The following is a 19,125-nucleotide window of genomic DNA, read 5'->3' as shown; positions in this document are numbered from 1 at the left end:
GTAGACGTCACATTGACCAATGAAAACATGTGCGCTGCCATCTTGCCATTTTGCCATACACGCTTGTAACGTGATGCTCATTTTGCCATACACGCTTGTCACGTGATGCTCATTTTGACATACATGCGTGTAACGCGCGATGATCATTTTGCTATACACGCGTATCTCGCCGTATCGATTTGTCGTATTGATTAACCGTAGCGATACGCCGTATCCACAGACGACACAGAGGGTAGCCAGGCTCAGTGTTCTCTGAGTTCTATTTATATGGCTTGCGCCCTCGAGTGTCAAGTGAGTTGGTTGGTGGATTGCTTGACTACTGGTCCCCTATCTTTATCCACGCAAGTAAAGACAGACACTAGTCTAACAGTAGGTCTAATGATTACATGATTTCATTGGATACAATGATTTCATTGGACACAATTATTTTATTAGATACAGTGATTCCATTCTACCTCCATATTCCATTGGATAAATGTGCAACTGTCTTTTGATTGGTCCAGGGTGATGTAATTTGTCAGCTTGCGCTTTTAGTCGTCTGCATGCAGCGTATGCATAATGTTTGTACGTGCATGTAATTTCCTTTGAAATGTTACATCTGGCAGCATCCAATTAGACAGTTAAATGTATCTAGACTGTATTCACGAACATAATTGTGAAGCATGTTTGTAGGGTAGTACTGCTGACTTTCGGCAGCGAAGTTGTTCGCGCCCAACAATGTGGTGAAATACTGTGATGTTATGTGGAGTGCATGCATTGGATTATGAACAGTGGATGAAAAAGACTTGATACAACCAGAATGGGGTCAAGTAAGGTCAATCTTTTTTATAAATTGCAGGTATTGTTCTGCCTAAATAAAGCAATAGGCAGTGTGGGAATGAAAGTGGAAATTCATTATCCCAAACATGCATCATCCTTATGTCTAAAATAAACTGAAAAGAATTACACACATTGTTATTGTAGAGATTTCCTGGAAACCTCTTCAAAATGATTAATTAAGTACATCATATTATATGCAGAGCTGTGACAACATAAACAATCGCTCGTCCAATCAACTGATTTGGCGTACGTGCATATTATATGGTGGAAAAAATGGATTAACAAAGACTTGATGATATCGGAACTGGGTCAAGTCTAACGCAACCTTGACTATACTTGTAACTTGACAGCATTCTTATTGGGAATGAAAGTGGAAAGTCTGCTGATTCTCAATATATAGTCAATAATTTGTTTGTAAATAAACTGTCAAATTGTACTTGTTATTGTAGGAAGAAGTTAATTTCCTGGAAACCTCTTCAAAATTGTGTACTCAAGTATATGTCAAGTACATACATTCACTGTGTGATAACAATGAAAAATCACTCATCCATTCAACTGATTTGCATATAACTGTAGTGCCCAATCTTCTCAATGCTTCCATCACACACCCATCACTGACCCCCCTCTCTACTGGTACTTCCCCCATGTCATGTAGGTCAACCATGGGCCAATAGATCAATAGTGGCAAACAAACTGACAGAACCCAACACCAGTTTATCATTAAGGTCATCATTCAACAATGAGCCATTATTAGGCAATGAGGTTCTATTTCTGTCCAGTAAAGTACTTAGCATATAATCATTATGCACACTGAATATTGACAGAGCTATCACCTGATCATGCACAGGCCACATGTTTGCAGTGTGTGGTCAGTGTTTGCATGCAGCAAACAGCAGAATACAGAAGGGACCCCATGACTTGTCTAATTTGGCATTCACCATTCAAATGCATGCAGTGACTAGCGAGTGAATCATTTTGTTGGTTTTTGAGTGCTGGGTTGATGGAAAAGTACATCAGTTTGCAATTCAGTGGTTTCAAACACTGGACACTCTGCATGTGGGCTTGAAGTGTGGGCTCTTGTGTGTAGCAGTATTGTTTCTATTTATTCAGTACATACTGGAAAATCAGAGCAGAACAAAGGAAGCTTCAATTTCATTCATAGAAATTGTTTTGAGAGCGAATGCAATAAAGTACTACAGTACAGCTACTACTAAGGGCCTTTCCAGTGACTGTCCAATTGTTGTGGAACTTGCATGTTGTGTTCATGCCTTAAGCACGTGGAAACTGAATCAGACAATGCTCATTATTGATGATAGAGTCGAATGACCTTCAGTGTCTAGTATTGAGCAACATTCGTCACTGTACATGTCCATCCATGCTGTTGCACTACAATCAAACGTACAGTGATTAATGTACACGGATTAACCGTTCAGAGTGGTTAGCAAACTTGTAAGGATCTCTTTATTTCAAACTTGACATTTGTTTCACCTGGATTTGAGGATTATTTAACAACGAATGGTGGAAATTTATAGACTTGACAAATTCATGGAATAATCTGGAACTGGAAGTGGAAGAATTGAAAGGCAGACCTGACAGACTGCGAAACTGGCCATATCAAGTCTGCCGTGACGGGTGTATGTGTGTGTGTGGTGGTTGAGCGTGTGCTTTTTATTGCTTCAGTTGTGAATGTGAATTCACTTTTGGTTTTCTTTGTGCTTCCTGCAAAACACTTGGAGTGATCATGCCTATATCAGAACCATGTAAGTACCATGTAGATAACGTGTAAGGCAGAACAATCATAAAAGCAGTTGAAAAACTCTCAAAGTTGTAACGAAACTATTGAATTATTTCAAAACATCATAGCCTACATTGTACCTATATAGTACGTATTATACAATGTAGTAGCTAAATTCTATACTAGGCTATACCCTACATTATATTAAGATGTGTTTTTTTTTTAAACCATTCATTCATCGTAATCTATGTAGGGGATACCAAAAAGGTACTCCCTTTCACAATTTTTAGCGGACTAAACCTCATTTCAAACAGCTAACTTCTAGGAGTACCAAAAAGAATTCTCTTATCAATAGACTGTATTGAATATGGCGTCACGCAGCTCAAATATCTGACCTACAAGATGGTGTCTGTGCGTGTGCTTGCGTGTGTGCGTGCATGTGTCGTAGAAATCAAACCGGGAATGTTGCGTGCTGCGTGCTTCGGTTATGTACGTGTTTGGACGCGCATACGGTTTGCCCTACAATATGGCGACTTTTCATTGCAAAAAGGGGTTATTCAATACGGGCTATACGATGGAATCCAATATTAGTTTTTACATAAAAATACTACATCAGTAGCTAGTCAATCCATAGTTGCAATAATGTAACCCTCCTGCCGACGGCGGAGCCGACTCCGCCGGTCGGCAGGAGCTGGAACGAGGGTTACGTTATCGCAACTGGTCAATCCATAGAGCAAGATCAATCCAATCTCAAGGCACAGTGTAAAAGCATGCTGCATACATGATGTCTGCACATTAAATATTTTGTCTGGTCTGACCAACAAAGCACTTGTCTGCGACAGCCAAACAGTCAAATCTCACATCTGGGTGAGCTCTGCTGCTCAGCAGACCTTGTAAAACTGCAGCGTTGTTAAATTTTGTAATCTGATCTTCGTAAATGATCAGCCAATAGTGGGATGTTGGTGACCAACATTTAGCGTTTTTGAGATTTGGCAGACACAATGCTACAACACAAAGGTTTGGATAAATTTGTGTGTATCCCTATATAACTCAAACAGTACACTCCTGTCACGTCCGCCATACCTCAAAAGGGCTTATTGTTTTCTGCTTGTGACTCTAGTATAACACGGGATCATAGTCAGTCAAACACGTAGGCCTGTAATGTCATAAAAAAAATTTATACCCCACCCCATATTCATGTTTGTAAAGCCATATTCTCGCATTTATTTGATATAAGTGTTCACTGGACATTACATCATGTACGGGAGATTTGTAGGGAATGCATCATGTGATTTATGCCATGATTCTGACACATTTCCTGCTGAGAAATAACTAGACAAAGCAATTTGATGACTGGATATAATTATTTTGTACCTCATCAAAAGACATTCACTCGCTACATGTATACGGAACGCATGCCCGTCATAACTTCCGTCTGGCTGTATGAATAATTACATCTGTGTATATAGGCACAGGACGCTATAGTGGTAATATTATGCAAAATTATTGTTAGCAAAAAACTTACTTGGCAACGAGCAATGGAGAGCTGTTGATAGTATATGATAGTATAAAACATTGTGAGAAACAGCTCCCTCTGAACATACATTGTAGTTTTTGAGAAAGAAGTAATTTTTCACTAACAATGTTTCAATTAAATTCATGACCTCGGCTTAGGTCTTGAATTCAAGCTTATGAAAGCACACAACTTGTAGTACGTGAAGAGTGTTTTTTCTTCCATTATTCGCTCACTTCTTTGAAGACCAATGGAGTTAAAATTTTCCCAGGTTTGTTATTTCATGCATTTAAAGGCAGTGGACACTATTGGTAATTGTCAAAGACTAGCCTGCACAGTTGGTGTATCTCAGCATATGCATAAAATAACAAACCTGTGAAAATTTGAGCTCAATCGGTCATCTTGCGAGATAATAATGAAAGAAAAAAACACCCTTGTCACATGAAGTTGTGTGCGTTTAGATGGTTGATTTCGAGACCTCAAGTTCTAAATCTGAGGTCTCGAAATCAAATTCATGGAAAATTACTTCTTTCTCGAAAACTACTTCACTTCAGAGGGAGCCGTTTCTCACAATGTTTTATACCATCAACCTCTCCCCATTACTCGTCACCAAGAAAGGTTTTATGCTAATAATTATTTTGAGTAATTACCAATAGTGTCCACTGCCTTGAATGTTGAGATACACCATGAGAGATAAGACTGCCTCAGAGTGTTTGACAATTACCAATATAGTGTCCAGCGGCTGATTTCACGAAACGCTAGGATTAATCCTAACTCGAGTAAGGACGAGCAACCCGTCCTAACTTAAGATGGGTTCAATTCGTCCTACATACTGACGTACTTGGATACAGAATTGAACCCGTCCTGAATCCTAAGATGACTCCTAAGTTAGGAAGAGTTTGGTGAAATCGACGGCCTTTAAGGCCACTTTTATGGCACCTTCAGTCAGGTGCGTTACTGGAACAGAGGAGCTAGCAACCCCTGTGCTGGTCTCTCTCTTATTTGTCTTCTTACTGTATACCATCTATGTACAGGTAGTAGATCTCTACCATAGTAGACCGATCCATTAAGCTCCACCCCGTTGCGTATTGACCAATCACAACGCAACGAAGGTCCGACAAATAAGGTCCGACATGAGAGTGCGTATCTTGGCGCGCGCGGCAGAGTTGTGCAGAAAGGCATTGTGGAGAGCCCCAAGTGTTCTTGCTCATTTGGTGTGATTGATAAGCTTCCCCGGGTCGACCCATAATGCCAGGGGATAATCCGAATGTACTGATTATCCCCTACAATCAAACTTTCACTCTCACCCTGGTGACGTCATGCACCTCCGGCCACAGCCCCAAGTGACCTGCAGTTCCACAAGCAGGGCACTTGGGGCTGACTTGGGTAAGCCCCTGGAATGACGTCAAAGCTATTCGAACATACTGGGGACAGATCAGGGTCGACTCGGGGAAGCTAATTGAGGGCGCCCATCCTAGTGGTGCCCAAGTCTAGGGCCAAGCGCAAGCCCAAGCGGTGGTTTAAAAAATGTCAGGACAGATAAAATAACATTGAATAAGTAATTTATTGTGATGCAAAGAAATTCACCATTGGAAACACCCTCATACAGATGAAAAAACCTAGTACCGGTAAAATGTGTAGTGTTAAAGACTAAATATTTTGCTACGTAAAATTGCTCATCAATTCAATAGTTCCCCGACTCGCTCGTCCCTGAGTTGGTTACAACTTGTGTCACTGTCTGCAGACCCGCAGAAATGTACACAAACCAACCGGAAGGCCTTGCATTTATTATCTACCAGTAGATGTTACATCATTGTACAAAAAAACAGAACCAAGTATCAAATATTTGTAATTGTGTGTAATTGGTTAAAAATAACAATAAGGAATATTTACATTGTGCAATATCCGCCTTATAAGATGCTCAAAGCGCATGAAAGAAGAAGACAACCACAATGCAACTGAGGGAAGAGGGAACAAAGGGAAACAAAAAAAAAGAAGAAAAAAACTACTGAAAAGCTATTTGAAACAAAAGAAATTTTAATTTGGTTGACCAGTGGTTGATCATAACAGGCCTGTATGCTTATTTTTGAAAGGGCAAGGGCACCTACGCATTTTCTTCTTGGTAAAGGGCATTTCAAGGGCACCAAGGCAATGACCAGGGGGTTCAAAGGCAATTGCCTTTGTTGCCTCCGTGATCAGTGTCATAATGAATGATGTACCAATATTTTACCATCATACAAATATCAGATAAAATCCCAGGAGTGTACAACATTCATGGGAAAGCTAGACCAATAATTGCTCCTCTACCACCCCCTTATAATACCTAAAGTAGTCTACCATTTTGAAAGGAAAATGCATTTCAAATGTGCTGAAGTTGTCTTTGTTCATGTGTTGCTTAACAGCGTTGTTTATGACAGATACATGCAGTCTTGTCCGGCCATGTACACCAAATGCATGATGTACACTACATGAGATCCAATAACATGTTTATGGTGCAGACCGAGGACTTCTCTTTGTTCTCCCATTGTTTGGACATGTTTATTTTTCAGACGTCCAATTGGTTTTGTACACAAAACCTACCGAGGACTGTCCCCGGTGGGCGGTGTGACTTTTTCCTGGATCCTTTTTGCTAAATTCCTCGTTTATCAATAGTAGACATGCCCACACACACAGACACGATTCGTCTATATATAAAGAGATGCCACTGCCAGCTGTGCAAGAAGTGTTGACCCCCTCTGTTGACAAGAGTTGCACACTACGTTATTGAAGTGGTTTTGGAATTTGTTATTTGTGACAGAGCCCTCTGTTGAAATGATCATAGGGCTATAAAATAATGGATTCATAAAAGTGAATGCTGACTCAGAAGTCAACATTTTGAAATGTAAATCATATCCTAAAAAAACAAAAAAAAAAACAGGCAAATCACTTAGTACTACTGTACACACTGAGTACAGTCTTATTAACTATCGGTGTTAAGGGTAGAAAAATACAAAATTATATTCTTATCCCCCAATGCGAAAACAAGTTTTCATAAATAAAACACTGCATACTGCTGCGTATATTTCCTGTGTGAAAGAACCGTTTCATTTCCTGTTCCTGTAATTATCTTGGCCAGATCAAACTATGATGATCAAGCATTCTCAGAAGAACTGTAAACACCAAACCGAATTAATTCTATTTACTTGCTGAATTATAGCAACTTTAACATGTAACACCCCTCCTACACTATTGGACCAATCCTAGAACCAGTTCACCACTGAGCAACACATTGTGTTCTATTGATGCAAAGTCCTCAAAGAGTGACCCTCGAACAATAACGTAGGTATGTTTAATCTTTCTGGACGGTTTCATACAAACCTGCCTTATTGTCCTTGGTACAGAGGATGTTGCAGCAATTGATTCAGAGGAACCACAGCGCCCCGAATGATTCGGTGACATTTCGCTTTTTGTGATTTGGTATGGAACGCTAAATGCAGGAGATTATGTGTGACATTTGGGTCGTGACTGACACTATTTAGTACAAGGTTCTGCAGTACACTTAGGTTTGTTTATTTGGGTAGCTGCTGCTAGTGATCCACCGGCCGGCCGACGCAACCACCTCTGTATGCGAGGATCCTGGATTTCTTGTTGACTGTTGTGTTTTAGGCTTTAAATTGACTGACAAAATGTCTGGGTATCCATGGTCTCGGCTTGTTCATCCTGTGATAATGAATGAAAATGGAAAAATAGGTGAGTACAACAGAAAGCACGGTAACTGTAAGTTTGGAAGTTAATTGGGGTAAATTTTGATGATGAGCATTCACTTTTGAATGCTCTCTGTGCTGTTTAAAATCCTGTAACTGTGATGTTAATGCTATGGAAAAGTGGGTGTGTACAAAAAACTGGTGGCTTTATAATGCAACTGGTGAAAGTTCTATGGAATACAGCATCTGGTAAAAGGGATAGTATTGTATAGCAACCAGTAAAAGTAATATTCCAATGGAATAGGAACTGATAAAAGTGCTATCTCAATGAAATAGCAACTGATAAAAGTGCTACCCTTTGGAATAGCAACTGATAAAAGTGCTGTCCCTTTGGAATAGCAACTGATAAAAGTGCTATCCCTTTGAAGTGCTATCTCAATGGATAGCAACTGATACAAGTGCTATCTCAATGGATAGAAACTGGTGAAAGTGCTTTTAGTGGAATACAGCAACTTGTAAAAGCGCTACATGTATTCACAATCTTTAGCCCAGAATTTCACAAACTCAATCAGCACATTTGTGTTTTTAGTACATGTAGTGTACTATGTTTTGTTTGAATTTGATGAATTTGGTTAAACATTGACCAAACTATAAAGACCTACAACTAATGGAGAAAGGAACCTCCATGGTAAGACTTAGATGGGTTAAAAAATAATTTTGTTCGGGCACCATGGAGAAAATGCAAGATTACAAATAATGTACTGAACTCAGAAAAATGTACTCTGACAGTTAGATCTGGTCCCAATGTCACTTAGACTGGCTTAAGCAGTTTGTGCGAGACAATAAGTAAAATATGGTCAGGATACCAGCCACTGATGATGTTATTGGCACATACTATACATGTTAGCTCCCCTCGAGTGTACAAAACGCCATGGACCCAGTCACAGCGTGCAACAATTGTATACTGTACACCTCATCTGTTGGCAAGCCAAGATGTTCTTTTTGTGTGATTTTTGAATATGACACAACAATACATTGACAGCCTTGGTATGGCACTTCAGGAAGTAAGATTAACAAAACCTGGCATGACAAAGCTTATATTTAATCATTCAACGTATTTTAAAAACACACACAGTGTACCTTGAAGGTGTTTGTGTTCAATACAGAGCCAGCCATATTTCCGCATACCTGTCAATGTTTGCGTTATGAACTGTTCAAATCTCAACAGACAGGACGTGTCATAAAGTCAGACACAAGCTGCGCAAGATAAACACATGATGTGACATTTGAAATAGTTACTCATCATAGATTAAGTTGTTGAGCAAAAGTTTAGACTATAGTGTTGCTGTTATACTTTGTACATCTAGTGTACAGTAACTGTGCATGGGTTTTAATTTGTTTGTTTTTCTGTTTTTCACAGACGTTTTCTTTTAGGATTCTTTGTTAATAATCCTCTAGAAAGATGCTGCTAGTATCAAAACATCAGTCCATTAGTTATTTTTTACTTTTGGTATAGACTACTGTAGACAGTGTGTCAATCTATGCGGTTTAGTGCACTATCCTGGAGTTGTCATGGTGTGGGTTCGAATCCTGGTAATGGCACAATGTGTCCTTAAGTGGTTGAAATTTGTGCAATTGCAATGACGGTTATTTTTGTTTCAGATGAGTTTTTACAGGTGATATTTTGCAGTTATCCAGTGGATCCTTAAAAAAAGACATTTTTGAACATTTTTGCTTCTCTGGAAGGTTTTACAGTATTCATTCCATGGAGTTTCCTGGTAGGCAAATACTGTCATGAGAACTGTATCGTTGTATGACCACATAAAATCAAGAGTTTTGACATGTGCCCCTCTCATCATATCAAAAAAATTATTTCATGGTGGAATCGCTATAAAATGTTGAATTTTATCTGATGAGTAGGAAACAAATTGTGCCTGCAGGAAGTTCAGACCAAATTGCCTCTTTTGTAAACATGACATCACAGGTGACACAAACCCTCTAAACAGGATCTGTACCTTCATAGGAAGGAAATGATGTCAAACCGAAATTTCACACACACGCAAAAAAAAGCTGATGAAGGATTGTTGGACCTTATGCTTAGGATGGGTTCAATGTGTCCTTGCGTCTATGGATACGAAACTTTACTCTTTTTAAGTCCCAAGATTAATCCTAAGTTAGGAAGAGTTTGGTGAAATCGACGGCTGGAACATTACGTACATTCTACAGGTGTGTTGACTTGGACCTGCTTGCCATAAGGCCATGTGAAAAAAACACAAGTTGATCAAACCTGGGTTTATTTAAAAGAGGATGAGGGTCTTTATGACAATTTTTTTTTTTTTATTATTTAGGAAGAAAGAGCCAGACAAAAACATTTCTGAACCATTGTAGTTATCTGTAGAAGTCTGAAACATGGATATCAAATAGATATAAAACAAATTGTGCCAAGATGACAAAAACTTAGTTGTTTTGGGGAGAGAGAACAAGAAAAAGGGATTTGTCATCAAAAAGGAACGAGAGGGAATGATCAAAGGTGATTTTGTTTACTTTTTGGCCCGTTTCATTATAATTAGTAAAACCCATTCTGTGAAAAAAATCCAGTGCAAAGCCTTGATCATACTATTATAGCTTAATTGTCTGTATTTGACCATCAGCAGGGCAAGGGCATTGTATGATAGCATTGTAGTGACAGGAAGGTTAAATGGTTTGAGCTTTCCTTGAACCATTGAGGCTGGAGTGTGAACTATTCCATTTGGACAGTAGTTATGGCATCCCAGTCATCGATTTCCCTTGTATAGCTGTGCAAAATCTTATGCCAAATGTTTTGGTTGCTACTCAAAAACCATCATTCTGCTACTCAATATTATTAGCAATTAGTGTGCACAAAATCTGTTCAGTCGCAATATTTTGCTATGCGAAATTGCTGGATGAAACCATTACCTTCTTCCATACCTCTAGTCAGCCCTGATACTTCACGACGGCAACGACGGCAATTGCCGTCGTTGCCCCTACCGATTGCCGCAATGCCCTTCAAAAAACCAATTTTTCACGGCAATGATTGCCGTGCCCTTTTCTCATCATTGCCGCCGTGCCCTTCCTCCCGAAAACAAATTATATTCAACGTTGTCAAAGTTCGAAAATAAGCCAAAAAGTCCCGATGTCTGTGTAAATTTCACGCAACGAAATATACCCCAATTTCACGCACGTAAGGCACAACAGCAGATTTCAGGCCCGTTAGTCGTTGTTCTTTGCGTGAGACAAAAAAATACTCGAAACATCGAACGCTAGAGGGCGTTTCGGAACAGAGCGATAGCGTGAGATTAAACGCCCTCTAGTGGTAAAATTACGCGAACCAACGCTAAACGCCTTGAGAAAAAGACTCGACGTGTCTTTGCATGATGGGATAGTGGTTTTCCCCATGCTTAGTACATGTGATGTACCATCATGTACAGCATAGGCGTCGCGCACCGCATGCATTTATTCTGTCAACATCGTGTCAAAATGGAGCAGTTACGTGGGAATTTTAGCGTTTCTACGAAAAACTACACAACGTGCATGACCAATAGTAGGATTACGTATGAACAAAAATTATTTATTGTGTATTGTAAGAAGTTGTTCTTTATTTTGTTGAATTAGATGAATGCTTTCTTTTTTTCATTGGGTAACAGTCAGAAAATGGAAAAATTGGAAGAACTATTTTTTACAGGCAACTCGAAGTTTTTTTTTCGAACTGCCGTCGTGCCCTTCGCAACTTTTCATGATTGCCGTGATGCCCTTCCAAATTTTTGAAAATTGCCTTGGTGCCCTAAATTTTTACAAAAAGTCAAGGCAAAACTGCCGTGCCCCTTAAAAGCCGAAGTATCAGGGCTGTCTAGTACTAGGAGGACTGTACAAATGAGTACTTTTTACAGTCTGGATGAAATTGTCCCTTCTTCCATACATCTAGTTCTAGGAGGACTGTACAAAAGAGTACTTTTTACAGTCTGGATGAAATTGTCCCTTCTTCCATACATCTAGTACTAGGAGGACTGTACAAATAAGTACTTTTTACAGTCTGGATGAAATTGTCCCTTCTTCCATACATCTAGTTCTAGGAGGACTGTACAAATGAGTACTTTTTACAGTCTGGATGAAATTGCCCCTTCTTCCATACATCTAGTACTAGGAGGACTGTACAAATAAGTACTTTTTACAGTATTAACTGCATGAATGAAGGGACAGAGAGTCTTGAAAAGGCAAGGCCAGTTTGAAGCACCTCCCCACAAACAAATCTCATGGTGACTTCACAGAAGTCCACTTGACACTGTATGCAGACACCAGCTTTCTCAGTTGGGTTTTAACATCAAGACCTTCTGAGTTAACATTGTCTAAACATTCCAATTGGTGTTTTTTTTTTAAAATTAGGTTTGACTCAACCACCAACCCAAATTGCAATTTAATAGATATTAACAGACTTTTTAATTTACGTACGTGAACAAAGTATTAAATGCCTCAAATGAAGCAGATATTTCACATCAATGCTCTTCAAGCTCAGGAGCTCTCCATGGCTTTTTCTGCAGTTTTTGCCATCTCCCAACTTTAAAAGCATGGACGTGGGCTATGAAACCTTGTTGAAATAGGAAAATATCCCTTTCAACAGTTTTGCTTGAAATTCAACAGAAATTGCTTGAAGTTTTTTTGAGAAATTAGTTTAACAACCAGTTTTGATCTCACAAGTTCAAAATCGAATTTGTGAATACAGAGATGGGGTTTTTCACTGTGACGTTGCGACTCCAACAAGGCCGATTTAGTTTAAATTTTCTGTTGGATCGATGTTGGTCACATGTCAAAGGAGATACAGTCATGCATACACTGTGTTTTTATAAAGTCTTTGTAAAGCCACTCTAGAATGAAAAAATACATAGAATTGACCAATTCATAGTTATACAGATGGCTGCTATTCCACATCAGAATTGATTGCGGACTGCTTTCAGGAGCAAACATCACTAAAATTGGCGTGCAAATTAAATTTTATTAAAAACCTTGAAGGGATTTGATTGCCCCTGGCAGGTCCACACCTCAGTTGATATTCCATAATAAAAATGCAGCCATCCCCCCCCCCCCCAGTGACGTCCACTTTATGCCTCACTGCCAATAACGAACTTGATTTCCGACAAATTCTTGCTTCACCCTATGGCGGTTCTTGGTCTTCGATCCGCTTCTGTATAAAAGCAGGTTCCAGCCTTACATGTGTACTTCCAAATGTAGTGTACATGTACAGTGTATGTAAACTACATGTTGGTTAGATTTGTATTAAATGTACAAATATACACAAATTTGTGTACTGATTAAAGCCGCCAATCTAACGGTTTATGGATTTTGTTAATTTTTATGGGAATTAAACCGATCAAATTCTAAGAGTAAGTTGGTTTTCTATCATTGCATCATTGTCTCGGTACTATTTGAATTTCCACCTATTTGGACATTGGACATAAACTACCACTGTACAGCAATCCATTATGCTTTAATGCTAGGTGTTCATGTAGCTGTGCACACTCTCTTAGTCAATTAATAACTTTGCTGGTTGATTTTATTTGTACTTTGATTGATGAGCGAGTGATTTTCCTTGTATTGTATAGCACGAAATGCTATTGCTACCCAAAATGTAAGCCTATCAGTTGCTACAATGTATAACAGACATTGTACTCAAAAATCACCATTTGAAACTCAGTTTTAGCATTCAGTGTTTCTTCAAGATGTCTTCGCTCCTGTAAGCTCCATGACCCTCAACATTCATACTACATGTAGATCTAAGTACTTTGAAAAAAAATTGTATTTTTGTTCATTTACTGGACCCTCTCTTATGAATGCTCTTCTAATGAACTTTCGACAGCTTCAAAACTAACTTGAAAGGACACTTTAGTCTTGGAAAGATAACATTTTCCTTTGTGCCAACGTAATTCCTCTACAAGATGTCTTCGTTCCTACTTTTTTTAACACCATGACCCTCAACATTCGTACAATTCTAAACATACATGTACTAGGTACATGCATGTACTTTGAGAAAATGTTATTTTGTTGGTTCATTTTCTGGACCATCTCTTTGGAATGCTCTTCTACTGAACTTTGGACTAGTTCTAGACACCCTCTCCAGCTTCAAAACTAACTTGAATAGCAATTCAGTCTTGGAAAGATAACATTTTCCTCTGTGCCAATGTAACTCCTCGAGTCGGGCTACTAAACATGTTTACACACAATGTAGGTTACATTGCCATGCAAAATTGCGACAAACTCATTCCCTATTAATGTCACGACATGCTACGTGTATGTGATACACGTAAGTCACAGGAATATTAAACAGTCTAAATACAACTTCTCGGCTGGTTTCCCCATTTGTGTATAAATGCCATTGAAAACAGAGAAACGCTGTACAAATATTTTTTGTCCAAGGCAGTTTCCTTATTTTGGGGGTAATTACAGTATATGCATGTCTGATTACAAGATTTGGGGTCAGGCTGTAATGTGATTTAATCTTCTTGCAGACTGAACTGTTAACACCCCCTGAGTGTGTAATTTCAAACCTGAAGGAGCAACTTAATCCATAAGCAAAATTACATGTTGGTCCTGGACAAGGTATTTTAATTAAAATATGGCTGTTCTTGCAAACATTCAGTGGTATCCAGTGCATTCTCAGTGCAAGTGCATACACGTACACATGAACAAAACATGTATGTATTTTTTGGTCTATACCCTTACACCAACATAACCAATCAGGCATGATATTCTTTCAACTTTTGTGTTTTTTTATGGCGTGGGACAAATCAGTAAACTTGTTTTAAAATAGTCAGCCTATTGTACACCATTGTGCATGCAGCCCCTTTTATTTGAAAAAAATATTCAAACTTGTTTCTAAGGTCCATATATTATACCTTACCGAGAGAGATGAAAAGACTCGGCCCTTGTTATGACCAGGGTCCAATTTCATGGCTCTGCTTACCGCCGAATTCTGTGCTTACGATCACGATTCCCCGCTTACGTGCAAGCGCCGAATTTCTGGGCTAGCCTTGTAAGCGAGAATTCCTAGTAACGTGGAGTACACATGCGCAGGAGCCAAAATTCGCCGCTAACCCGTGAAATACGCTTGCCGTAAGCACAGAATTTCCTGCTTCCGTAAGCGCCGTTTCTGTGCTTAAGGTAAGCAGAGCCATGAAATGTGTATGTATTTGAAATAATGTAGAGAGACAGTCTAAATCTCTAAAAATGTAACAGTCTGTGCATTCAGGGAGCGTCCGTTTCCACAACAGGAGAGTTTTGTTTTGCAGTGGACACTATTGATAATTACTCAAAATAGTTATTAGCAAAAAACCTTACTTGGTAAAGAGTAATGGGGAGCTGTTGATAGTATAAAACATTGTGAGAAATGGCTCTCTCTGAAGTACTGTAGTTTTTGAGAAAGAAGTAATTTTCCACGAATTTTATTTTCGAGACCTCAGAATTTGATTTTGAGGTCTCGAAATCAAGCATCTGAAAGCACACAACTTTGTATGACAAGGGTGTTTTTTCTTTCATGATTATCTCGCAACTTCGACAACCAATTGAGCTCAAATTTTCACAGGTGTGTCATTTTAGGCATATGTTAATTGAGATACACCAAGTGAGAAGACTGGTCTTTGACAATTACCAATAGTGTCCAGTGTCTTTAAGGGTTTTCATTTTTATACACTCTTTAACAGCTGTGAACTTACTATTGTTGAATGTGCTGATTTCTTACAGCATCATGTCCCAACATCTCCAATCCGCACGCTGTGATTGTGATGGTGGGTCTTCCAGCTCGAGGCAAGACCTACATATCCAAGAAACTTACACGATATCTCAACTGGATTGGAGTAACAACAAAAGGTAAGCATTTCTCACTCGAGGCAGTTTTTCTTCGTTCACCCCGAAATCATTTAAAGTTTAGCCAGTCGGTTTCCCTTGTGGTTAATTGATATTTGAAATAAAAAGTTGCATTCAAGTTGCATAGACTGTGCAAGTCTCGCACATATTTTAACTTTGGGGACCATTGTGGTCCCAACCATATGGAATTTTACGTGGGTGAGATTTTGTTTTGTCAATTATTTTAGTCTAATTTAGTTTATGACCATGAACATTATATGTGACGCATCATTTGGTTACTTACGCCTTTATTGATTAGCAAATACAAGTTTTTACCATGTTATAGTCTACAAATTTGATGTTTTTCTTGCAGTTTTCAATGTGGGTGATTATCGGAGACAAGCTGTGGGGAATAAATCCAGCACTCATGAGTTTTTCAACCCACTCAACAAAGAGGCTCAAGTCATTAGACAGTAAGTTTAACCTAAATGCCATGTCAGACAGGGCAATATTTTAGATAACTTTAGAGGGAACCAACGACACTGCAAGCAAAAGGAACACTTCAGCAACACAAGCAAGAGACAATCTGCTTAACTGTAACTCACTATCCCACAAGAAAATAATGAGAATACTGATACGTGAATGAGTTTTCTTATGGATGATTGCTTCAAAGTGGTCGCCTGTAAATTGCCTCATGTAATGGCCTTAAATTGCCTCGAGGGCCATGTCATACGAGGAATTCGTGGGAGAGATGGCTCGTGGGCGCCAGCGGCGCTCCCTGCCCCACGAGCATCATGTGAAGACGCGGTCCGTTATGGACATAAAAACCAGTTTTAGGGCAATCTCAAAGAAGGGAAAGCTTTCCCATTTGAATCTTCACTTATTTTTCTTCATGATTCTAAAGCGTTGTTTGATAAGTTACTTGTGTGCTACCAAAGTGGTCATTGGTAGAAAGCATTGCAGTTGGTTGCCTCCAAGTTGCCAGTAAAAATGGCCTCATGCGACAAGGCCTTATGAATAGTACTTTTATTACTCTTGATAAAATTTGATGGTTTCGTTGACAGACTGTATTCAAAACATTTTTTTGAATGAAGAGATGTTCATAATAACGGGTCATACTTTAGTACATGTTACAGTCAATAGGGTTGTACAATCCCTGATTGTTGCACAAAATTTCCCTAATTGCAAGATGCAAATTTGTGCAGCTCTGAGACTGATCTGTGTTCCTAAATATTGACATTTTACATACATACATGTATAAGTTCATGCTTCAAAAATCATCAACTGTTTGCTAAGTAGTTATCTAGTTTTAGGCAGAGCACTTCAGAGGTACATAACACAGTTAGTCAATGGTTCAAGTCCCACCTCTGTCAAATTTGGTATCATCCAAAAATGTATCCAACATGGCGAAGTCAGTATCATATGATACAATATGCAAACTGAGAATTGGTTTTGACAAGGACTTTCATTTTCATTTGTCCTTCCGCAGAAAGGGACCTTTCTTTGAAATGTTCTCGTAAGTGACACTTTTTAACATCTCACATGTATAACTGGCATCAAATGTGTCACCTACATGTATACGTACATAATGTATAGCTCCATAAAATGCATGCGAGCTCCTAACCTGCTTGTTTCCATGCTTGCTTTCACGCCATGGATCATGATCAAGTGAAGAACATTCCAGGTCTTGAACATTCCAGATCTTTAGGGATGATTATGTTTGCTCTTTGAACCAATGACAGCTGTATGCAGTTAAAATGTGTCTTCTCCATAGTGAACACCAAATGCACCCAATATTTCCCTGATAAGACTGAATAATTGGATCTTTGGGGATATTGGTCAAATTTAGTCCAAGACTGGTATTCTTTTGGACTCAATGGCAAGAGAATAATGAAAGAAAAAACACCCTTGTTGCACAAATTTGTGTGCTTTCAGTTGCCTAAAAAGGCTCAGTCCAGAATTCTTTTCATATTTGAGAAAACAACAGTACTTTTGCATTTTATACTATCAACAGAGCTCTCTATTGCTAACAATGCTTCTTTCTTACTGGCCGCATAAATGCCAATCAGGGCCCAAATTCATAGAGCTGCTAAATGCAGAAAATACTGCTTACAAAATCCCTGCTTAGCAATAATGAGCAGGATACCAGTCATAAAATGTACATGTGACATGATGTTGTGGCTGCTAACCGTATTCTTGTTCTAAGCTTAATTTTGTTTTGCTTAGCTTAATTTTGTTTTTCTTAGCTTATATTTGTGCTTAAGCAGCTCTATTAAATTGGGCCGTGGCCTTGGTTGAACATCTGAGCTAGACTTGATTTGTCTGTTGACGATGCCCCCCATCATCATAATGTAGGCCTATTTATTAGAAGCAACCATGAAGCAACCAAGTCTCTCATACCTACACTGTGGGCCATCATACACTTCTCTGACTTGTCTCTACCGACCTTGCCCTTAATACATGAACATTAAGGTTCATGAAATGCTCATCATCTACGTACATGTACACACACTGCAGTAAATCTCTCAAGCCAGCATACTACATGTACACATACGCTATACACAAATGTGTGCACTAAACGTACATTGTGCATGTAGGTCAGCACATTTCTAGAACTCCAACTGTGGAATATTTCATGGGGTGGAATTCTTTAATTTAACAAAGAGCAGCTTGTAATTCACTGCCCTGTGTTGACGGTGTTGTAGGTCTCGAGAGACGGTCTTGAGACCTAATTTCTTGACATCTTGGCTGTTTTCCAGGTATTTCTCCAACAGGATTTTGAAGACTCTGATATTATCTTAGCCTTGGTCTCGGAGCATTGGTCTTGTGCCCCTGGACCTTTCAAGACCCTACCCTACATTGATTCAGATCTCTGTATAAAGATCTATAGAAAAAGGAACCCAAAATAATATTGAGTTGTACCATCTTCTTCGTTGCCTCCGTGAAGTACATGTATCAGGTCTTGTGCAACCTCGTCTCAATGGTTTACTTTATTTTCAACCATGTTTACAATAGTAAACCCTGGGATGGAAACTCCTTACTTGGACCCTGATTGGACAACGACTTTACAATAATAGAATATGTTCTACATACATGTTTACAGCCAGCCGCCAGTAACCAACAATGTACAAACAAGCTATTGAATCTGATACCATACTGCGAGATTATGACGAAGATGTGAATTTCAAAAAGTAGCCAAACTATTTTACTTTGCATACGTATCCCAAAGTTTTGGATATGCAAATGATCCAATACCAGGATGAGAGAGCGGTCAACCTTGTAATCGCTTGACACACCCTGGGGACGAGGATGGGCCTTGTGTTAACCTTGTGTGACTTCAAGGGGCCAATACTACAAGTACACCTTGCATTGAGGTCATTAGTGTATGAATACATCTAGTCTATTCATTCATGGCAGGCACAAAACAAAAATGCATTCTTGAAGGCCCGAGAATGCATTCCATTAGTTGAATAAGCGTGTGCGTATTCTGCGTGGAGCAATTCACCCAATAGAATGCGTTCTCT

The 19,125-nt window shown here is 39.1% G+C and overlaps 1 protein-coding gene across 5 annotated transcripts in view; it reads left to right on the top strand.

The window, feature by feature from the left end:
- Positions 1 to 19,125, top strand: part of LOC117303914 (6-phosphofructo-2-kinase/fructose-2,6-bisphosphatase 1-like) — a 47,081-nt gene that overhangs the window by 3,345 nt on the left and 24,611 nt on the right. For 3 of the 5 annotated variants that reach the window (XM_033788375.1, XM_033788391.1, XM_033788383.1), the window contains exons 2-3: positions 15,500 to 15,625; positions 15,975 to 16,074. In XM_033788375.1, coding sequence (XP_033644266.1) covers positions 15,500 to 15,625; positions 15,975 to 16,074 — 226 coding nt within the window. Of the gene's footprint in view, positions 1 to 1,767; positions 2,580 to 7,625; positions 7,797 to 15,499; positions 15,626 to 15,974; positions 16,075 to 19,125 lie in introns of those variants that run through there. The other 2 variants (XM_033788408.1, XM_033788399.1) reach the window with 2 other exon arrangements.

This window comes from Asterias rubens, chromosome 2 (assembly GCF_902459465.1).
Source record: "Asterias rubens chromosome 2, eAstRub1.3, whole genome shotgun sequence".
NCBI lineage: Eukaryota > Metazoa > Echinodermata > Asteroidea > Forcipulatida > Asteriidae > Asterias > Asterias rubens.
The sequence above is the reverse complement of the archived record's forward strand: the minus strand, read 5'-3'. Positions and strand labels throughout refer to the sequence as shown.